The following is a 19118-nucleotide window of genomic DNA, read 5'->3' as shown; positions in this document are numbered from 1 at the left end:
TTACCCGGCCTAAGTGAATCTTTCCAATCCATCGTAAGTCAAGCGTAGACGACAACCGCAGATGTGCCGGTTGGGACATGCGCAGTAGGAAAAGGACTGATGTGGATTCATATGCGTCGACGATCTCAACACGGAATTAGACAGGCAAAGACGCGATAACATCTTGGAACTCCTGTAGAATCTGCGCAGGAGACCCAGCAATCGAGAGTTCGACCAGAGTGCTTTCCGTGGTGGCCGCCGGGCTCGGCAGGCTCAGATTCTGCAGTGCTTGTTGCACAGATGCAGAAGAAGTGCCCTTGAATGGGATTGCAATTAGCTGGGTTCCTCCATGGTAGGTGAGCCAGGCATCTGGGCTCCCACTGGGCTTCTCACGGTTGATCTCCGCGACGAGATCTTCAAGCGTGGCAAAGGGTTTCTCGTTCGCCTTCAGATCACAGGCGGCACGGTAGAAACGTCGTGAAAACGACGCCCCGCCGCCAGATCGCGACCGATTTATCTTATCGGCGCCGCATGTAGAAAGAACCTGGTATGCCCTTTCAGTTGTTTGGCGGGTCGCTCCTGGGTAGCAGCAATCTAAAATGCTGAGGCAATCGACATTGGCGGTGACGTAGTTGGGGACGACGAAGAAATTGTGGATGAGGGGCCACTGGATGTTCTGCCGGGTTCCGCCAGCAACAAGCTTCAGCTTGCCCGTGGTGGTGTCAATTGTGCCATGCCCGACGTATGCAAAGACCAGCAGGGACGGTAGCGGGTTCCTGCTCGGATCCATACTTTCGAGAGTGGAGGTAAGTATCCCCATTAGAGTAAACCCGGGCACTTTATCTGCTGCCTCGAGTGCCACTGTGCCACTACCGTTGGCTGTATGGCGAATACATCCTCAAAGCAATTGCAAAGCGTTGTCACATCCTCTTTGGCCCCGGTGTTGTCGGCTTCAAAATAGAAGAAGACAGCGTTCTTCCGGTAGTATGCAGATCCACGAGCATTCACGGCGGCTTCGGGGGCAGCCTTCACTTCGGGAAGACGAGGACGGTCGGGGGACGCCATTACAGGGGTAAAATCAAATTAATCTAGACTCGACTAATGTCAGCATTCGCCATTCATGGATGGACGGATCAGATCGTATTGGGGAGTCCTCTCAACAGCTAAATCGCAATTGCCCCCACAAGGACCCACCTTCAGAATGAAACTCGGATCAATCTTGAATCAGAACTAAGTGACCCACTTTTGTGCAGGAGGACCACAGCGAGCGATGAGCAAGTTGTAGTTGGTAGAGAACCAAGTGGTTGGTGAAATGAACTTTGATCTTGGAAAACGCTGGGCAACAAGTATGTTGTACTGTGTGGTTTGTGTAGGTGGATACAATTAAGCTGATAGGGGAGGGTGGTTAGTCGATCCAAGCCGACACTGAAAGGGGAAAGCCATGTGGGCGGGCGGGAGTGACAGCACAGCGGTGCAATAGGAGCGTTTTCTGGTGCCCCGCTTACCTTACCCCAGCATGTTCAGACTTTGCATAGTTTTGCCTTTGATGTGATTTACTGGCAGAAGATCGACCAAACGCTTTTTTGGGCCTACTGAGAACGCCGAGGAGGCATGGAAAGAGAGGCTCGACCTGCTGGATGACCAGGAAAGGGACGAGATGGAACAGTTGGTGGGTCGAAAGCTGAAAGAGGTGGGAACAAGGACTCTTGCATGGGACCCAGATGAATATATTGGCTTTCCACCGGCAATTGAGGCAACGGAAAGGAAAGTCATGTGAAGAAGTAGCAAAAACGACTGAAGCGGATGGAGTCCACGACATCGATAACAGATTAAAAGGTTGTTAGCCAAATCTATCGCATCTTGCAGGGGGATGGCTGAAGGAACTGAGGTAGTTTGATGCTTAATGCGCTATCATGACTCAAGAGTAGCTGTTTTCGGCAATCTGCCGGTAAGTTAGAGTTATCGGGTAATCTTGACTAAGGATTACCTGACTCGCTCCCCTCTTACCCTCTTACCTGAACGATAATAAACTCTGGGTCGGAGAGATCTATTTGTCTGACGGGACATCCTCATAGGTAGTTTACGTCATGGATCGTGTCTAGAAAATCCCCCCTTCGTGAGCGATGCATACACAATTGGTAAGCCTCAGGATTTATTTTCCGTCCTAAGGCTTAAGCGTCGTCCCTCCCCAGATCTTGCCTTTCCATGAACCAATATCTCACTTCAAGATTTCGACATGCTCTCAAACGTCAGTCTCTGGAGAAGCGGACCTGATACCGACGAATTACCTTCGCCGACCACCGTCGTCCCATTCGCTGGGCGCATTGGTGCCAATCAAGAGTTCTCAGTGGACAAAACCAACAGTGCGCATATAGAATTGTTGCAGCAGTCTCCTGACGCTGCTCCCTGGATCCCGTTAAAGGATGCTCTATCTCTGCGACATTTTCTACATGTAGCGCTATGGAAGGCCGCTGCTGTTGAAGCTATAGGTCCGTGAACCCTAACAAATGTATTATGAAATTAATATTCACAGCACTAGGAACTTGTTTATTGGTATACTTGACCTGCTTCATAGCTGTGGGCCTGAGTGAAACGGTGAAGTAAATTCTCGGTCGCTCCCTCTGTGGCTAAGGATTATATGATAACACTGCGAAGCATCTTTGCGACCGGTGCCCTTGTCCCCAGCCTACTTGGTGGCCTTACAGCGATCCTGGTTCTTCCTTTATTCATTTTCGCTGCCGGCCCAGTTTCCGGCGCGCATCTGAACCCTACCATCACCATCGCCACATTCTTCGGACGACTAGCGACCTTGCCACGATGCATTCTGTATGTCGGTTTTCAGGTTTTCGGGGGGGCTATTGGGGGTTTGCTGTTAAGAGCGAGCCTCGACACCAGATCTGTACCTCTCACTCCTTTAGGTCGCGGTAAGACCCTCATGCTGACGTTCATATCCAGTTCATCGTGCCAGGTTGCTTTATCGATACCACCAAAGTCTCAGCGGGCAGCGCATTCGCCATAGAATTCACTACAGATCTCGCCTTGATCTTTCTTTCGTTCGGTGTCGGCCTTGATCCTCGACAGCGCTCTGTATTTGGGCCGGCCTTAGGCCCTATCTTTGTTGGCATTGTTCTAGGAATGTGTACCTTTGTGACGGGGTTCAGCCGTCCTGGATACACTGGGTTTTGTAAGTCTCTAAGTCAACCCTACATTGCTTGGGGGTCTAACAAGTTACAAGCTGGAAACCCTGCACGATGCTTCGGGGCAATGGTTGGTTCGCATTTTGCTTCTTATCATTGGATACATTGGATAGCACCGTTGTGTGCGTCTATCATCCACGGCATGCTATATTATCTTATTCCACCTTACTCTCGGAAGAGAACTCCATATGTGGGCGAAGGAAATTGAATCATGGGATATTCGACCGAAGTCGTGGTTTATGATGTTCTGATACCAACTTGCTGTTGTCAACATCAAGATGATTAGCTAGATGTGAGCATAATTGTGCTTGTCTGACTCTTTGAGTACTCAAAATGACTAAACAGCGCTGCTCCGAAGTGATGCAGACCAATTCTGTGCTGAGAAGTCCTAGGTATAATACCGAATACATAACATCCTTCAAACATAAAGCCCCTCGATGCTTTGCTACAACCTATGTCTCATGTACTTGGATACCCTCGACACTGTTGAGATTATGGCATTGTCATATCTTTGGTAGGTGACCAATCTGCCCGAGGATTTGTTCTGGATTGTACATGACAGATGGAACCTCGCTCACTTCCTCAAAAATCTCTTCCACCAACTAGGCGGCATGCCCCGAATAGGGTCAGTAGACCTCGTCCTACTGCATATAAGTTGGGAAAGCGGGCTGGTGTTCAAGGAACTCGATAGTACCTATCCACATCCTGGATTAGGCGACAGACCTTCGGCCAAGAACGATTGAGACTTACGGGGTGTGGTCCACATAGGCTTGGTGATTGCAGTATAAGGCTCATAATATGGTCGATTCATTTGTACCTGTAGATTGTTATATACTCCGTTCCTTGTATGAAATCTGGTGTGATAACTCACTGTCATGAACCAATCCTTACTTCCCTTCCATGTCTCAACCCAGCAAAATTCACCCTTTTTGGACGGAACACCAAATACTTCGAAGCGTTCACATTCTGGCTCTTTGATACAGTTTTCGAAACATTCATGAAATGCCTCTAGGAACTTGGGTATGTTGTGCGGCTCAACTGTGACACGCACTAGAATCATAGTCTTCTCCCCTGGGTGGGCCGACATACTGTTCAATGCTGTAAGTAAATTGATTTGCAAAACCTCATGCAGGATCTAGTTTCTCAAGCTGAACAGATAGGTCAGATCAGATATACACAGCACACGTTTAATAAGCATTGGTCAGCATTATTGAAGTCGTGACGTCGTCTCTATGGCAACCATGTCGTCGTGCATGAAGAGCTCAGGACAGAACCGGGTCATTGTTCAGCATCTCGTATAAGTCCCCTAGTTACGAGACGACTTCCCATGGTTAAAGAAGTTATTAAGAGTCGACGACTTCGTTCTGGATCTTAGCAATATATGACTAATGTCATAGTTAATGTTTTGCCTTTCTTTAACTACGGAGTACATTCAGGAAGACCGATGATTCAGGGTTACCTAATAAGTGCCAAGACCGTATTTATCCGGGGCTTTATTGGATTTGGGAGCCTCATGGGGCCCCACTAATCGTACCAAGCGTCCAACTGCCCAACACTGTAACACAGCTTCCGCGTGTTGGTACGCCCCACCCACGAATCAATTGTTTTTTTCCCTTTCTGTAACAACTTTCAACAGCGTTCATGCTACGCCCACGATGTCGAGGTAAAATAAACCCATAGTGATAGAAGTCCAAATGCCAAAGGTTCTTCGTGCATATTGTCGAAAGAAAAGCCCAATATCTTGACTCCTAAGGGCGCTGCTGAGCTTGCTTTAGCTCCATAAAATCGGCTTTATCTCGGTGCACAATGCTCCGATTCGCATGAAATTGGTAATAGGATACGGAGTACAGCCACTAACTATAACCAGAAATCGATCTCCCATTCTTTGACTTATCTGCCTTCGCTCTGGCGGCATCAGCCCTCGCCAAATTATCCTTTAGTGCAGCAACCTCCCGCGGGAAAGCGGTAGACTAACGATAGGCACGGAGAGCCTTTGAAATTTCCATTTTTATGATTGTATTTTGCCCTGACATCGTGGGTGTAGCATGAAAGCTGTTGAAAGTTGTTACAGAAAGGAAAAGATCATTGGTTAAATCGATTCGTGGGTGGGGCGTACCAACACGAAGCTGTGTTGGACGCTAGGCTAAGCTTGGTACGGTTAATGAGCCGTGGGCCGTGGCCTGTGGGCTAGTCCGCGCCCTGGGGTCTGGTACGGTACGGGCCCATAGCTCAACTGCTGGTTGGCCTTTGAGCCGGAAGTCCGGGCCCAACTCGGTCCATCGCGGATGTTTAGACCGATGACTCGTGATATCATCAACTGACTGTAGCCAACTACATAAGAGCAGCCAAGAAACACATGAAACGTCTCCCAGCTCGTATACTTGACTCTGCCTAAACTCACCCGTGAAATACTCACCATGCCTACAACTCTTATAACCGGATCTTCTGGCTTTGTTGGATCAACAGTGTTGGCCCAGTTGCTCCAACATGGACACCGTGTTATTGCAACTGTTCGCTCCCAACGTTCAGCCGATGGGATGTTGTCCGCTCATCCCGAATGGAAGGATGTCTTAATATTTTCCGTCGTGCCTGACTTCACAAAACCTGGGGCTTTCGACACCGTTTTCAAGGAGTACCCTGAAATTGACTATGTGATTCATGTGGCGGCACCTTTACTCGATGATCCTGCAAACACCGACTTTGTCGAACATTTTGAAAAGCCATCTGTTCTTGGAAATTCGGGTCTGCTAACTTCGGCACATACGCTCGGAAAGAATGTCAAAGCTATTGCCATAACAGGCAGTCTCAATGCCATTACAACAGGCGCGGCAGAAGACGTCAGCAGCCGTGTTCTTGGAAATGATCAATGGCTACCCCTGGATAGGGAGGATGCAATCAAGCTTCAAAACAGCTTTGTGTGTCTACTCCTGTTCTACCGTTGCTGACTGATTATAATGAATGCTAATTGCTCGGAATGGTTCTAGATTTCTTACTGTGTCGGGAAAAAAGTTGCTGAGAAGACAGTGTGGAAATTCGTCGAAGAAAAAAAGCCATCCTTTACTGTAACGAACTTTATGCCGCCTCTCATCTTCGGACCAATGGTTCAAAAGGTTTCCAGTCTCGACAGGCTCAATTTCAGCACCAACCAAATCTACTCCATCATGAACAGCGCAAAGGACAATGGCAAAGTCCCTGCAACAGTCTTCCCAGGATCTGTAAGTACCGATGAATCTCCAGCCATCTGAGAATGCACAGGATATTAATTTGCCTGCTAGATTGATGTCCGCGACCTTGCTGAAATGCACATTGCGGCACTCACAAACCCAGCTGCTGCCAATAAGCGCTTTGTTGTTGGACAACCAATGTCTTTCGACGAGATAGCTGACCACCTTCGCAAGATTCCTGAATTGAAGGAGCGCGTGGGAGAAAACAGTGGGATTGTTGGCCCAGTGCCACGATTTGGCGTTGATGAAGCCATTGAAGTATTCGGAGACTTGGGTCGGGGGCGGCCCAAGGGGGAAACATTCACAGATACAGCTAAGCAACTTCTTGAGCTTGAACGGGCTATGAAAAAGTGACAGGGAGCACTGTATGAATTACTTTGTGAATGGAAATTGTGATTGCTTGTGCAATACGGTTTTAAATGAATACTGTCTGCTGGATTGACCGGTGTACCTCAGAGAGTCAGAGCACACTCCTCCAGACCCGGTGTAGAGTGTAGGCGGCGAGACAGAGCCTTCGAGGGTTCCCCTCTTCAATATCCAGATTGTTCATGGTCATTACAACATACCTAACCGGCCCTTACATTTTTTACCAAAATTTCAGACCCTCGCACAGCGAGGTCCGCCACCCAAACGTAACATTCTTTTTACTAGGCACACCATACAACGGGGAATGCGAGAAGCATGCAGACAGTCTATCGTGGACCTATTGCGAGACACTCTGGCTGGTCCCAGACACAATATGCGTATCGTAAATTATTTTGTTATTCGATATAACTCTGTTCACTGTTGTACTACTGTGTATTCACTGTTGTACCTACCACATACGACCATAGGGTGTGGAAAACAGGGCTTCCCGTCCGCTCAGTCGTACTTAAGCCACATATTCTGCACAGTCAATACTCAGTTTGCCTCTAGCACCCAAGCGGCACTCCAGGGTCAGTGCGGGTATTATGGGTGAGAAATTTTGAGACTAGGGTGAGAGAGGTGAGAATGGGGTGACAATTCCCACCGTATGGGTGAATGTGATAGGGGCCAACTCATTCGAATCCTAAGCCCGCTCCAAGAACAATACTTGAGACAAGCCCTAAGACCCTTGGCCCCTTTCCTTACTCTGCCATCATTGCCATGATTTTCGTTGATTCTCTTTACCACTCAAGATATGTGCTCCGAACAGAATATCCCGAAAGCACTCCAGGTCTGAGTCCAGGAGCGTCTTGGCCTTGCACGTGCAATATCACGTGGCTTCACACGTGAATAAATCTTGCACATTATTTCTTCTACACTGCGACACAATCATGCAAACTCGAATGTGCCCCGATGACGTGGCCTGGGAGCAAGCCGAAGAAACATCTGACAGTTGGCTAGTTCAATTTCTTGAAGTTGACATGTTGCGGCCGATTGCAGACTTTATCCTTATCCACAATAGAGGCGAAGTCACCGAATTTGCCATACTCAGGAAAGGTTCCTATAATATCTTGTTACGGCTGAAGTACCGAAATGGTGCGACGGTTATACGGTTGTCGCAGCCCGGTGCCGTTTTTTTCCCTGAGGAAAAAGTCGTCAATGAGGTTGCTGTGATGCGATATCTTGCAGATCAAACGTCGATACCCGTCCCTTTCGTTATCCACTCAGGTACCAAGAAGGAGAGCCCCCTTCAACTGAGCCCATTTATCATAATGGAATATATCGAACACGAAACGAAAATGTACGACGCCCTCAACACACCGGGATGTCCGATAGAGGAACGTGGAATTCTGGACCCGAACATCGCTGAAGATAGGCTTGAGATGCTCTATGGGCAACTAGCGGATATTCTTCTTCAGCTTTCCATGCCCTCTTTGCCTCACATAGGCTCTCTGAACCAGATCGATGACTTCACTTGGAAAGTAGCGAGGCGGCCTTTGTCAATGAACATGAATGAACTGGTACGGCTGGGAGGTTTGCCCCGGTCGAAGCTCCCCGATCTACATACTACATTCAATACAGCCTCCTCATATCTCGAAGCCCTTGCGCATCTCAACATTGAGCATCTAATACATCAAAGGAACGATGCGGTGGAGTCTGCAGATGACTGTCGGCGGAAATTTGTGGCGCGGAAGCTTTTCTGTAAGCTCGCAAAGGACAAGCGGCTCACAAATCCATCACTCGAGAAAGGACCTTTCAAAATCTGGTGTGATGATCTACGCCCGGCCAATGTACTACTCCATGAGAATATGCAAATTGTCGGTGTGGTGGATTGGGAGTTCACCTACGCGGCACCTGTTGAATTTTCTTATGCGCCGCCTTGGTGGCTGCTTATTGAGAAACCCGAGTACTGGTCAAAGGGCATTGAGGACTGGACAAGAGTGTTTGATTACCGTCTCAAGACGTTCCTCAAGGTGATGAAGGACTGTGAAGACATAGCGATCCAACAGGGTCGTTTGAAAGAGGACCAGCGGCTCTCCGGTCCTATGGGCCAAAGTTGGGAGAGTGGGGATTTCTGGGTAACGTACGCAGTGTTGCACAGCTTCGCCTTTCATACAATCTACTGGCAGAAGATTGACTCACGCTTTTTCGGGCCTACGGAGAACCCCGAGGAAGCATGGGAAGAGAGAGTCAGCCTGCTGGATGAAAAGGAAAAGTATGAGATGGAACAACTGGTGGCACGAAAGCTGAAAGAGATGAAAACCAGGGCTCTAGCATGGGACCCCGATGAGTATACTCTGGCTTTTCGCCAGCAATTAACGAGACAGAGAGAAGAGGCAGATGAATAAAACGTGGAAGCAGATGAAGGGCACATTACCCACAAGAACAACAATGACGAAGTGGAGAATAGCGCCAACGAGACAGAACCCACAGGGTTCTCGGGGGACACATACAATAACCCGCCACCCCTTTGGTCTAGCTAGTTGCCATCACAGTCAAAATCTAGTCCGTATGAGAAGAACGGAGATTGAGCCACAATCAATTCTCTTTAACACGATGTACGTCAGTAAAGGCTATTGCGCTATCCCAGGCCATGTTGTTACAGTTCGATATGCCCTATCGGGTTCGAGATCAAGGCTCATAAACGTCCGATGTACTCCGTATTTTACAGTACGGCTTGGAGGGTCCCTGTCGACAAAGGCCCGCGGGCCCTGCCGTTGGGGTCGTATTATGTAATCTGTTGGAGACGAAAATGTGTCATTCATCATATCTACCTTCATTTCTACCCCCAAATCCCCCCTCATTACACACTCATCATGGCTAGAGGGAGACCCAAATCAGACGTGGCCCCATGTCGCTTCTGCAAAAAAGAATTCAAGCGGTCAGAGCACCTGAAGAGACATGAACGCATTCGTGCGTATCCACTACCCCTGGCGTTACTTTTTCTTCACCCTAAATCAATCACAGATACTCAAGAGAAGCCATTCGTTTGTCAATGTGGCCGTTCGTTTTCAAGGCAGTAAGAGCTTTTCTGTCACCATCTTCGTCCGCAAATAACGTTAGCCATGTAGGGACCTTCTGAGTCGCCACGCACGACTGTGTCACCCTCCCGCCCGGGTTGAAGAACCAACTGCGGCGAATGACGCCGCGATTCAAACCACATTGCATAAAAACGGCCCCGATGTTCAAATCCAGGATCTAGAGAACTTGATACCTGCACCACAAACAGATATTGGGGATAGTCCGGCCTATAATAAAGTAGTAGTGCAGACTCAGAATGAAAATGCACTCTCATCTGAAACCCACGCCCCTGCCGATACTTTTGATATTGGTGGTTCCCACGACCAGACATGCCTTGGTTTTGGACTACCAAGTGAGCTCGATCCCTGGAATACTGAAGTCTTCTTGTTCAACGATGTCGTCCCGTCTCATTTCCTGAACACCGATATCTCGCTTTGCAACCTCTTCCAACAGTTTCCCTCGCAAGACCAGCCGGCGATGCAGGCAGACTTCATACCCGCAATAGGTTCGGTAGGGTGCACACTGCCCCCAGAGGTGCAGCCTATGATGCCGGTAGAGCAACCAGCCTCCGAGGACCCACCACTTCCACCACGATTTCCTTCAACCGATGACCAGCTGCACAATACCAACCTTGACGCAGAATCGGACACCGTGGCATGCCCCTGGAGTGTTTCAGCTGCAGCCTACAAGCACATTTCGGAAAATGCGACACGAAACAAGTCAATTCTAACGGACTTCAAACTCCCTTCCAGATTCACCCTCATTCGTTACCTCGAAGGATACTTCGATGGGTTCCATGACCACCTACCTATAATCCATACGGCAACATTCGATCCTCAAAACATCGAGCTTGAGCTATTCTTGGCGCTAACCGCTTGCGGCGCATTCTATCGATTCGAACACGAGAAGGGTTACCAGCTATATGATGCAGCCCGATGCCTGGTGGACCGTAGCTTTCACAACCGCCGGCGCCTGACCATGGGAGGTATGACAGTTGGCTCCCCGGCATCGGGAAGGAACGTGTATTCTCCGTCGAAGGCTTCCCATGCGTCCCAGTCAGCTGATTTCAGCGACCACCACACGCAAGACTCACATACAAGTCTCCAAAGAGCACAAACACTCATCATTCTCATAGCCATGAGCGCTTGGGGAGAGCAGGCGCTCATACAAGATAGTCTGGCGATGGGAAGTCAGCTTGCATTGCTTGTGCGGGAAATTGGAATTGGCCAACCGGATGATACGACCGATATGAACCTGTCATGGAGATCCTGGGTTATGCACCAGCAGCGGAGACGTACCTCGCTCGGCGCCTACATCATATTTAATCTTCACAGCATCGCATTCAATGTCCCACCACTGATTCTTAGTCAAGAGGTGGCACTCTGCCTGCCATCCTGCGAGGCTGAATGGAAGGTAAAATCCCAGGCAGGCTGGGAGCGGTACCGCCGAGTTTCATCTTTTCGTGAGCATGCTTTCACCATAACACTGGATCGTCTACTGCAGGGCCGCAGTGTATCTGACCACTTCGGTATCTCGGCTTTCGGAAACTATGTACTCATACACGGGCTTGTCCAGAAAGTCAATCTCGAGCGCCAAACCGCAAGTTGCCTTGCCCAAGATGGTTCCTTAATAAGCCCGCAACTATTAAAGCAAATGGAGACGGCCTTGAGGTCATGGCAATCATCTTGGGAGGCAGCGTACGAATCAACACTTGATCCTTGCTCACCGAAGGGCCCACTTGGGTTCAATGCGACCGCATTGCTACGCCTGGCGCACATCCGACTCCACGCCAACTTAGGGCCATGTCGTGACCTCATCTCCGGTAATTCTGCTCGCATTCAGCAAATCTTCACCAGCACTGATGCAATCTGTGTTGCTCGCTCTACATCATTGGACCGGGCAGTCTTACAGTGCATCCACGCTCTCAGTATCCCGGTCCGTGTGGGAATTCCATATTTGTCACGTACCCAAGCACTGCATTGGAGCATTCAACACTCGCTCTGCAGTCTCGAGTGTGCCTTTCTCTTGAGTAGGTGGCTGCAGGAAATCGCTAGAGCTGTTAGTGATGGAGGCATGGCATCACTCCGTGAAGACGAGCAGAAGTTGCTTGCTATGGTGACAAGCCTGATTCAAGAGACACATCTCCAAGAGACTCTAAAATATCGGGAAGATCTGCCCGCTCGTATCAACCGTCTCGCGGCTTCCACCACTCGGCTATGGGCAGAGGTATCGAGCGCTAGCCATGCTTTCGAGATTGTACATCGTATTGGTGCCTCCTTGTCGATTGTTGCTGACATTCTGGAAAACCGATTACCCCCATCGCTGTTACCGAGCGTCCTCATTTAAAAACTACATCTACGATACGGTGTTAGATAACTAAATACCTATATCTTTCTATCCATCTGGAAGCTGAGCCTCGGCATCCAGAGATCTCTTAATATTCCTGAGAATGGTTCTTGGTTTAGGCTTCCATCCCAGCAATTTTGATGCGATTGGAGGGGGATCCGTCACCGTCCAAATTCGTAGAGCAGTCGGTCGCGATACGCACATCTTGATTTAGAATATGATTAGCTTGTGTATAAGCCATGAGTGAAATGTGAACATGCTCCGTAACCTACCCCAGACCCCAGGGTCCCGGGGTGTAAGTGTATTCGTCATAAGTTAAGGCAAATATTGAAAATATTGGTGACGGCGGGGCTTGCCTCGAATCTTTACCCCATATTTGACCCTCACATGGGGTAGAAATTATAACCTAATTAACAGCCATCGTCTATATAAAGATGAGGAAATATTGTCTGTTTCTTTCTTTATTCACAGAATTCAAAACCATTATCTTCTATCCATTCTACACCAAGATGACTACCCAAAACGTGCTTCGTCTCACTGCTATGGGCTCCTGGGAGAACCTTGCCAACTTCAAAGAGCCTGTCCCTTCAGCTGGCGAGCACGAAGTACTGATTGCAGTCAAAAGCGTGTCCCTCAACTTCCGCGACATCGTCATCGCAAGGGGTAAATACCCATTCCAGGTCAAGGACCAGGTCGTTCCTGGCTCGGATGCAGCCGGCGACATTGTCGAGGTAGGCAAGGGAGTGACCGAGTTCGAGCGTGGCGACAAAGTCATTATCTCCTTTGACATTGCCACACTGTACGGACCGATCAAGAATTGGGGCAACGGCTTGGGTGGTCCCATTGATGGTGTTTTGAGGGAATACATCGCAGTTCCTGCAAATGCAGTTGTGAAGGTTCCCGCAGAGTCCACGCTCAGCTATGCGCAGTGGGCCAGTGTGGTCTGCACAGGCACAACCGCCTGGAACTCGTTGTATGGAAACATCCCCTTGAAGCCGGGACAAACAGTTCTGTTACAGGGTGAGTCCCAGTTCGAAGATCCTCCATGCTTATCGCAAAAACGCGGAAACTCACCTCTTAAACTTATCTAGGCACGGGTGGTGTTTCTATCACCGGTCTGATGCTAGCGAAGGCTGCAGGTGCCAAGACTATCATCACTTCTTCTTCCGACGAGAAGCTCCAGCACGTCAAGTCCAAGTATGGTGCTGACTACACGATCAATTATAAGACAACACCAGATTGGGCAGCTGAGGTGCAAAAGATCACCGGCGGACGGGGTGTCGACTTCATTTTGGAGAACGGTGGCTCGGGAACTATCAAGCAGTCCCTTGAAGCTATCGCTTTCGGTGGTGTAGTTGCAATCATTGGGTTCCTGTCTGCTGCGAAGCAAGAGGAAATGCCTGATGTAGCTCATTTTGCCTTGGCGAAGGGAGCTGTGGTCCGTGGCATCATGGTCGGCTCGAAACAGCAATTGGAGGATGTAGCTCAGTTCATTGGCGCGCACAACCTTCCTGTGCCGGTGGAAAAGACATTCAAGTTCGGTCGTGATGAGGTGGTTGAGGCATTGAACTATCTTGCTAGTGGCCAGCACATCGGCAAAGTCTGCATTGACTTTTAGAAACGCAGTTCTTGCAATCCGTCTAGTTTACTGCCCTGGTGAAAAAATCGGATTTAGTCATGTTCCATCCAACCTGTCTCTTGTCTTTCAGTTACATGGATTCAGTGAATGGATATCCCCCAAATATGATATTTATTTGCCATTATATGCGGTACATACGACCATAGGGTGTGGAAAACAGGGCTTCCCGTCCGCTCAGCCGTACTTAAGCCACACGCCGGTGAGTTAGTAGTTGGGTGGGTGACCACCAGCGAATCCTCACTGTTGTATGTTTTGTTTTTGTTTTTGTCTACCCATGATAGGAGAATATACGTGCTTTAAAGCTGTATTGTCGCAATGCCCATAGCCCGTAGCCTGTACAGAATAGGACTCAATAGTCACTACTACTATGAACGGTAACCGCTTATCCTACAACCCTTGACTACCGTGGTATATTGATGTAACAGAGGCCTCAGCCTCGGCTATCCGTTTGGGACAGAAGGAAATGCCCGCAACTGTAGGTCACTGATGACTTCCAGTTGGTACTGTGCAAGAGAGCCTTAGTAGAATCGAGTACCGAACTTGAAACAGGTGAACTTGGCGAGGAGGAGGTAACTTGTGCCCTTTTGGTTTGTCTACTTGATATATGGCGCGGATACGCGCGTAAAGATGATGCGTACACTTCTCAAAAGAACCAATGATATGCCCATGGTGATGCCTGTGATACTTCATCACTTATGAAGTGACTAGGTACTGTTCAAAGGTGAAAAGCCTACAAAAGGTAGTGTGTTACATATTCAATGGAACAACATCTCATTCACAACGACAACCCGCACTCTAGCTACAAGGATAGAACACTTGACAGCTGTGCCTCGACACATGCCCAGGAAGCACTCGTCCAGCAGTTGTTTTTTGTTTTTGCCATTCCGGTTTTCTCTTCTCGCAATTCAAACGCGCAAACCAAAACGGAAAGGAATAAAGCAGAAGGTTCCACGTATGATGCCATTACCAAAATTGGCAGCAGCGCAGCCCTTGCACCAGCTGCCAGATCCAACAGCGGTTCAGTCCTCCACAACTGCCCCTGTGAAGGAAGTCTAGCAGCGTCGGCTGGCCCCGGATGGCAATTGACTTGTTTCTCTTGTTCATCATTCCTGAGGTTAAACCGGGAAAGCACGAGAAGCAAACGGAAAACAACAAAAACAGTTCACAAAACAGAAAACCAAAAAAGCGGAGACAAGCGGAGACAAGCGGGTCCCTGCGCCCGCTCTGAACAGATCGCAACATCATGGGCTGCGGATGGGGTTCATGGGATGAACACTATTTTTTGCCAGAGACCACTGTCTTTGGAGTTGACTCAGAGACGACAGTGGAAGATGGTGCGACTTGGGGCCAAGGCTTGCCGAGACTACTGGCCTTCTGCTGCTCCGCAGCCAACCACGCACTCAAAGGCTCTGCGATTGTCCGGTGCTTTGCCATCGGAAGCCTCTCACCATTGAGGATCCGTCTCCACTTGGGGAGAGCCCGATCAAGAACATCATCCGACAGAAACCGATTTCCTTGGGAATCAGTGGCCAATGCAACAGGCCAATACGGCGGTCTGACTGTCCAGGCAACGGGGCCAGTGACGTAAAAAACCTCTCGCTTGTCTTTCATTCGCTCTCTGTCGTCGGATCGCATAATTTCTCGAATCTCACGCTCGGATTGTTCACATGCGCTTGACTTCGCAGGAGGGTGATCAAGGCCCTCTATCGAGTTTCGTATGGTCAGCGTCGCTCTCTGATGATTGAGTTGAACAGTGTGCTTACCTATGTTTGGTGATAAGAGCTCATCACGAGTGATGAGCCTCTCCGGCAACTGTTGCAAGTGCCGGAGGAGTCTATCGTCTGCGTTGTCGTCGAAGAGCACTCGAAGCCTCGCCATCCACTTGTCCGACTCAGTGGCTGTACTGGGTGTCTGCATCTTCCATGCCTCTTCAGCCTTTTGGGCTGTCGTGAAATGGACGAGGATGCGGAAGACACATTCCGCAACGTGAGATGGCACCTTGTCGTGCTCTTTGGCAATCTTCAACCATAGACGAATGTGATAGTTCAGCGCAGCCTTTGTGTTGGGTGTGCCATCCTCGGATAGGCGAGGAATTGTGGACTCAGCGGTCTTCTCAGCCATGATGGACTTGGTACAGACAGGAAATCACTGTGAGGAACGTTATAGTTAGAGAGTGCCGCTACGACACACCAGGGTGGTGATGAATGGATAGCTGATTCAACTTACCAAGTGGTTGACGAGTTGGATTATGGATTAGGGATGACAGTCGGTGAAAACGAGAGTCGGAACAGTTATCGTGGGTGAGGGCGAGGCACGAGACCCGAGAGGAGACGGAGAACCGAGAAAAGGCTGGCTGGTCAGATGTTGCTGGAGATAACAAGCCAAAACGGGAACAGGAAAGGACCGAGCAGAGATGGATGGCAGTGTAGGTGAAGATTGGTGAAGAGGAATGAACACCACAAGTGAAGAGAAAGCTCATATTGTCCTGCATCGCCGGCGATGTCATCGACGGCAACAACCATTCACGAAAAAACAACGCACGACTAAAACGAACGCACGACTACAATGAACGCCACACGAGCACCTGAGGCCGCCAAACCGAGAAATGGAACTGCTACGATATGAAAAAGACACCACTCACGAAAATACAGGTAACGAATAAAGGCACTTTTCTGTACGGTTTCAGTGACTCAATAGAAGAAGCGTGGAGACCGGATATAGTCGAAGGCGACGACAAGACGGAAGAGCCCAGGTTCCCTGTCCAAGTATCCCAGATGACCATCAGAGGCACACGAGCAAACCAATATGATGTCTACGACAACGACCCTGTGAATGACTTGACTGTCAAAATAAGTGGTCCACGAACCCGTCGAGTCGTGAAGACTACATGATTTCGGGGGAGAGAGCCCTTCAACTTACGTGAACGACAAACCATCTACTTTTGCATTGTTTTTCTTTCGTCTCCGTTACGTTCCATACTGCGTACAATGTATTTTCTTTTTCACTTGCTCTTTATTTTTATTTGCTCATCCGATTGCCAAGGAGAAGCAAAGTTCCTGATATAAATCCTTGACCATAGTCAACCATATACGAATGGTCAAACTCAGTGGAGCTTTCTTGGAAATTGTGCCATCATCTTCGATATTGTGTCAGGATTGGACTGACTATATATGATATGAAAAACGACAATCGAAGAAGTGGTACCTGTATGCTTTCTGGCTTCTGCAAGAGGTGAGAATCATCCTTGTCATATGCTAATATTGTCGGCCTCACCAGTATCCTGGAACCAGATCTAATCTTGAGCCTACAGCGGAAACCTTGGAAATCCAGTGTCCTGATTGATATTTACGCCTATTCACGCTAATTCGCATGGTCCTGCTTCTCAACAGTGGCTTCCTTCCACATGCTGCTTTGTCTCTTGCTCTGGCCGTAACTCCCTCTGTGTTCATTGTCTACATGATGATAGTGTTCGCTTCTAACACTAGGTATGAGGCAGTGAAAGCATGGATACAGCAACGAAACTAAAGGCTGTCCAGTCTGGAAGATAAATATGAATGAGAATAATGATCGAATGAATAACGTATCTGACTACTATCTCGCGTGAAGGGATTCAGGGGTTTGTGTACCGACAGCCCTCGGAGGAGAATTGATCCGACGAGGGTGGAGCACAAACGCCAAGAGCACCAAAAGGGAACCCTCGAATCTCGATACCTGACAGCTTCATTCGCAAATCGCACCGCGGTGCCTCTCGATCAATGGTTTCCTGCCGCGCACTGCTTCGGCCTCTAAGCCTGACCATAACATTGGTAATAAATGCGTTGTACCCTACTCCCCCTACCTGGCGTGGATGTTTAAGGCTCACATCAACCTGGAGGAGTGGAGGTCTGCAGCTTGATCCAAGCTACTAGCCTACTAGATATCCTTGTTAACAAATAGTAATGTCTTTATCGCTATTGATTGCACTACCTAGCTACTGCTGAGTTCGAGGTCGGTGAGATTAAGCAGTTTGTGAACCGACCTTTGAAAAATCGATGCCCTTTGCCATGGATAGAATTAAACACCAGGGAAGACGTAGCACGTGTTGCTGTGAGATGATGATGATGTTCTCATCAACTCGATTTAGCTAGCTGTACATATATGCTGTCGCTGTGGGATTATGGGGGTAATTCGTAGCTAGGACCGGGAATAGACTTGCCAGTTGGCTGGAGGTACTGGAGTCTCGCCAGTTGACGGGAACCTCGCTAAACACGCACCCGGGACTTGGCCCCACAAGTGGATCCTGTCAACTGGACAGAAAATTTTTGTTGATATCAATGTTTCTTACCAAGCTACACCTGTCCTGACAGGTAAAATTTGAATCGGAGTATGGTTTACAATCTAGTAGGTCTGTGTATGTTACATCAGGCTACAGTAATGAGAGCTTACACTACGCCCATAGGTACCGATCATGGAGCCTTTAGGAATTAGGACAGTCTAAAGCTGGGGTCGTGAAAGACAGGATACCACAGCGAAATCGAGCTGTGAAATCTCGCATATGAATGGACAAAATGAATAGACGAAAGAATTATACAATTCGTGACTATCTACAGAAAGGATCCAGGGGTTTTGTCCCATTGACCTCGAAGAGTGCTCCTGCCCACGGGCCCTGCAGCACAGCCGATCCCTCCTGCATGTCAGCCTCAGACGTAGCAGTGGCGACGGGTCGGGCGGGGGACTGGACTCCTGGCTTTGATGACCAGAAGCCGTCTCTCTGCCGCCCGATTTGTCCCGCCGCTCTCCTGCAGCCTGTTTATGGCCGACCATTGCCGGGCTATCGGCGTCCTCGCCCCTTCCGGTGCCCTTAACCCCCGCACGGGCTGTCCCTGTTGCCGCAGCGTCTTGGGGACTGGCTACCTGGGAAGGGGAGATGGAGACTCAAGAGGCTGCTGTGACCTGCAGCCCCTCAAGGGAGGGAGGTGGAGACTCAAGAGGCTGCTGTGACCTGCAGCCCCCCAAGAGAGGATATGAGCGCCGACTCTGCCCGTCTACGCTCCTCACGCTGGGCCAACAGCACATCGAGGTGCGAACGAGTACCAGTTCGCAAGCTCCCGTGTGTTGGCCGGTCGACAATCAGCCAACTCCAGTCTGGTTCCTCCCGAGCCGGCCTAGAAGCAGGCGGCTTGATCGGGCCTTCCCCAGTGGAGATTGACGACGTCGGCTTTGATCGGGTGGGGGCCAGCTCCGTAGCAGCTGGAGCCTCCACAACCTCATCGAGCGTATCAAGAGGGTAGGATCCGGGCATTGTCGGCGTTGGCGAATCCCAGTCTG

The 19118-nt window shown here is 49.3% G+C and overlaps 7 protein-coding genes across 7 annotated transcripts, besides 2 other annotated features; 5 read left to right on the top strand and 2 right to left on the bottom strand.

Moving 5' to 3' along the window:
* Nucleotides 1-136: 136 nt before the first annotated feature.
* On the bottom strand, nucleotides 137-1044 carry N7515_000696 (uncharacterized protein; the record flags this gene model as incomplete). The annotated part of the gene is made up of 2 exons (XM_056661440.1): nucleotides 137-770; nucleotides 818-1044. The coding sequence occupies 2 exons, from the start codon at nucleotides 1042-1044 to the stop codon at nucleotides 137-139; spliced, it is 861 nt and encodes a 286-aa protein (XP_056526606.1).
* A 1171-nt stretch (nucleotides 1045-2215) lies between these two features.
* On the top strand, nucleotides 2216-3384 carry N7515_000695 (uncharacterized protein; the record flags this gene model as incomplete). Its single annotated transcript, XM_056661439.1, has 3 exons — nucleotides 2216-2472; nucleotides 2581-2878; nucleotides 2935-3384. The coding sequence occupies 3 exons, from the start codon at nucleotides 2216-2218 to the stop codon at nucleotides 3382-3384; spliced, it is 1005 nt and encodes a 334-aa protein (XP_056526605.1).
* Nucleotides 3385-5593: 2209 nt separating this feature from the next.
* N7515_000694 (uncharacterized protein) lies at nucleotides 5594-6754 on the top strand (the record flags this gene model as incomplete). The annotated part of the gene is made up of 3 exons (XM_056661438.1): nucleotides 5594-6091; nucleotides 6161-6391; nucleotides 6452-6754. 3 exons carry the CDS (start codon nucleotides 5594-5596, stop codon nucleotides 6752-6754), a joined length of 1032 nt encoding a protein of 343 aa, XP_056526604.1.
* Nucleotides 6755-7695: 941 nt separating this feature from the next.
* On the top strand, nucleotides 7696-9153 carry N7515_000693 (phosphotransferase family protein; the record flags this gene model as incomplete). The annotated part of the gene is made up of 1 exon (XM_056661437.1): nucleotides 7696-9153. One exon carries the CDS (start codon nucleotides 7696-7698, stop codon nucleotides 9151-9153), a length of 1458 nt encoding a protein of 485 aa, XP_056526603.1.
* A 468-nt stretch (nucleotides 9154-9621) lies between these two features.
* Nucleotides 9622-12172, top strand: N7515_000692 (fungal specific transcription factor domain-containing protein; the record flags this gene model as incomplete). The annotated part of the gene is made up of 2 exons (XM_056661436.1): nucleotides 9622-9824; nucleotides 9877-12172. The coding sequence occupies 2 exons, from the start codon at nucleotides 9622-9624 to the stop codon at nucleotides 12170-12172; spliced, it is 2499 nt and encodes an 832-aa protein (XP_056526602.1).
* Nucleotides 12173-12681: 509 nt separating this feature from the next.
* Nucleotides 12682-13790, top strand: N7515_000691 (zinc-dependent alcohol dehydrogenase family protein; the record flags this gene model as incomplete). Its single annotated transcript, XM_056661435.1, has 2 exons — nucleotides 12682-13192; nucleotides 13264-13790. 2 exons carry the CDS (start codon nucleotides 12682-12684, stop codon nucleotides 13788-13790), a joined length of 1038 nt encoding a protein of 345 aa, XP_056526601.1.
* A 125-nt stretch (nucleotides 13791-13915) lies between these two features.
* Nucleotides 13916-13941: a sequence feature (Protein overlapping with rRNA (N7515_000690, KAJ5146126.1) was converted to a misc_feature.).
* A 16-nt stretch (nucleotides 13942-13957) lies between these two features.
* Nucleotides 13958-14111: a sequence feature (Protein overlapping with rRNA (N7515_000690, KAJ5146126.1) was converted to a misc_feature.).
* A 4663-nt stretch (nucleotides 14112-18774) lies between these two features.
* N7515_000689 (uncharacterized protein) lies at nucleotides 18775-19092 on the bottom strand (the record flags this gene model as incomplete). The annotated part of the gene is made up of 1 exon (XM_056661433.1): nucleotides 18775-19092. The coding sequence occupies one exon, from the start codon at nucleotides 19090-19092 to the stop codon at nucleotides 18775-18777; it is 318 nt and encodes a 105-aa protein (XP_056526599.1).
* Nucleotides 19093-19118: the final 26 nt, after the last annotated feature.

Source organism: Penicillium bovifimosum (genome assembly GCF_028826915.1).
Source record: "Penicillium bovifimosum strain IBT 22155 chromosome Unknown utg000001l_segment0_segment0, whole genome shotgun sequence".
Classification (NCBI taxonomy): domain Eukaryota; kingdom Fungi; phylum Ascomycota; class Eurotiomycetes; order Eurotiales; family Aspergillaceae; genus Penicillium; species Penicillium bovifimosum.
Note: the sequence above shows the minus strand (reverse complement) of the source record. Positions and strands in the feature narration are given on the sequence as shown.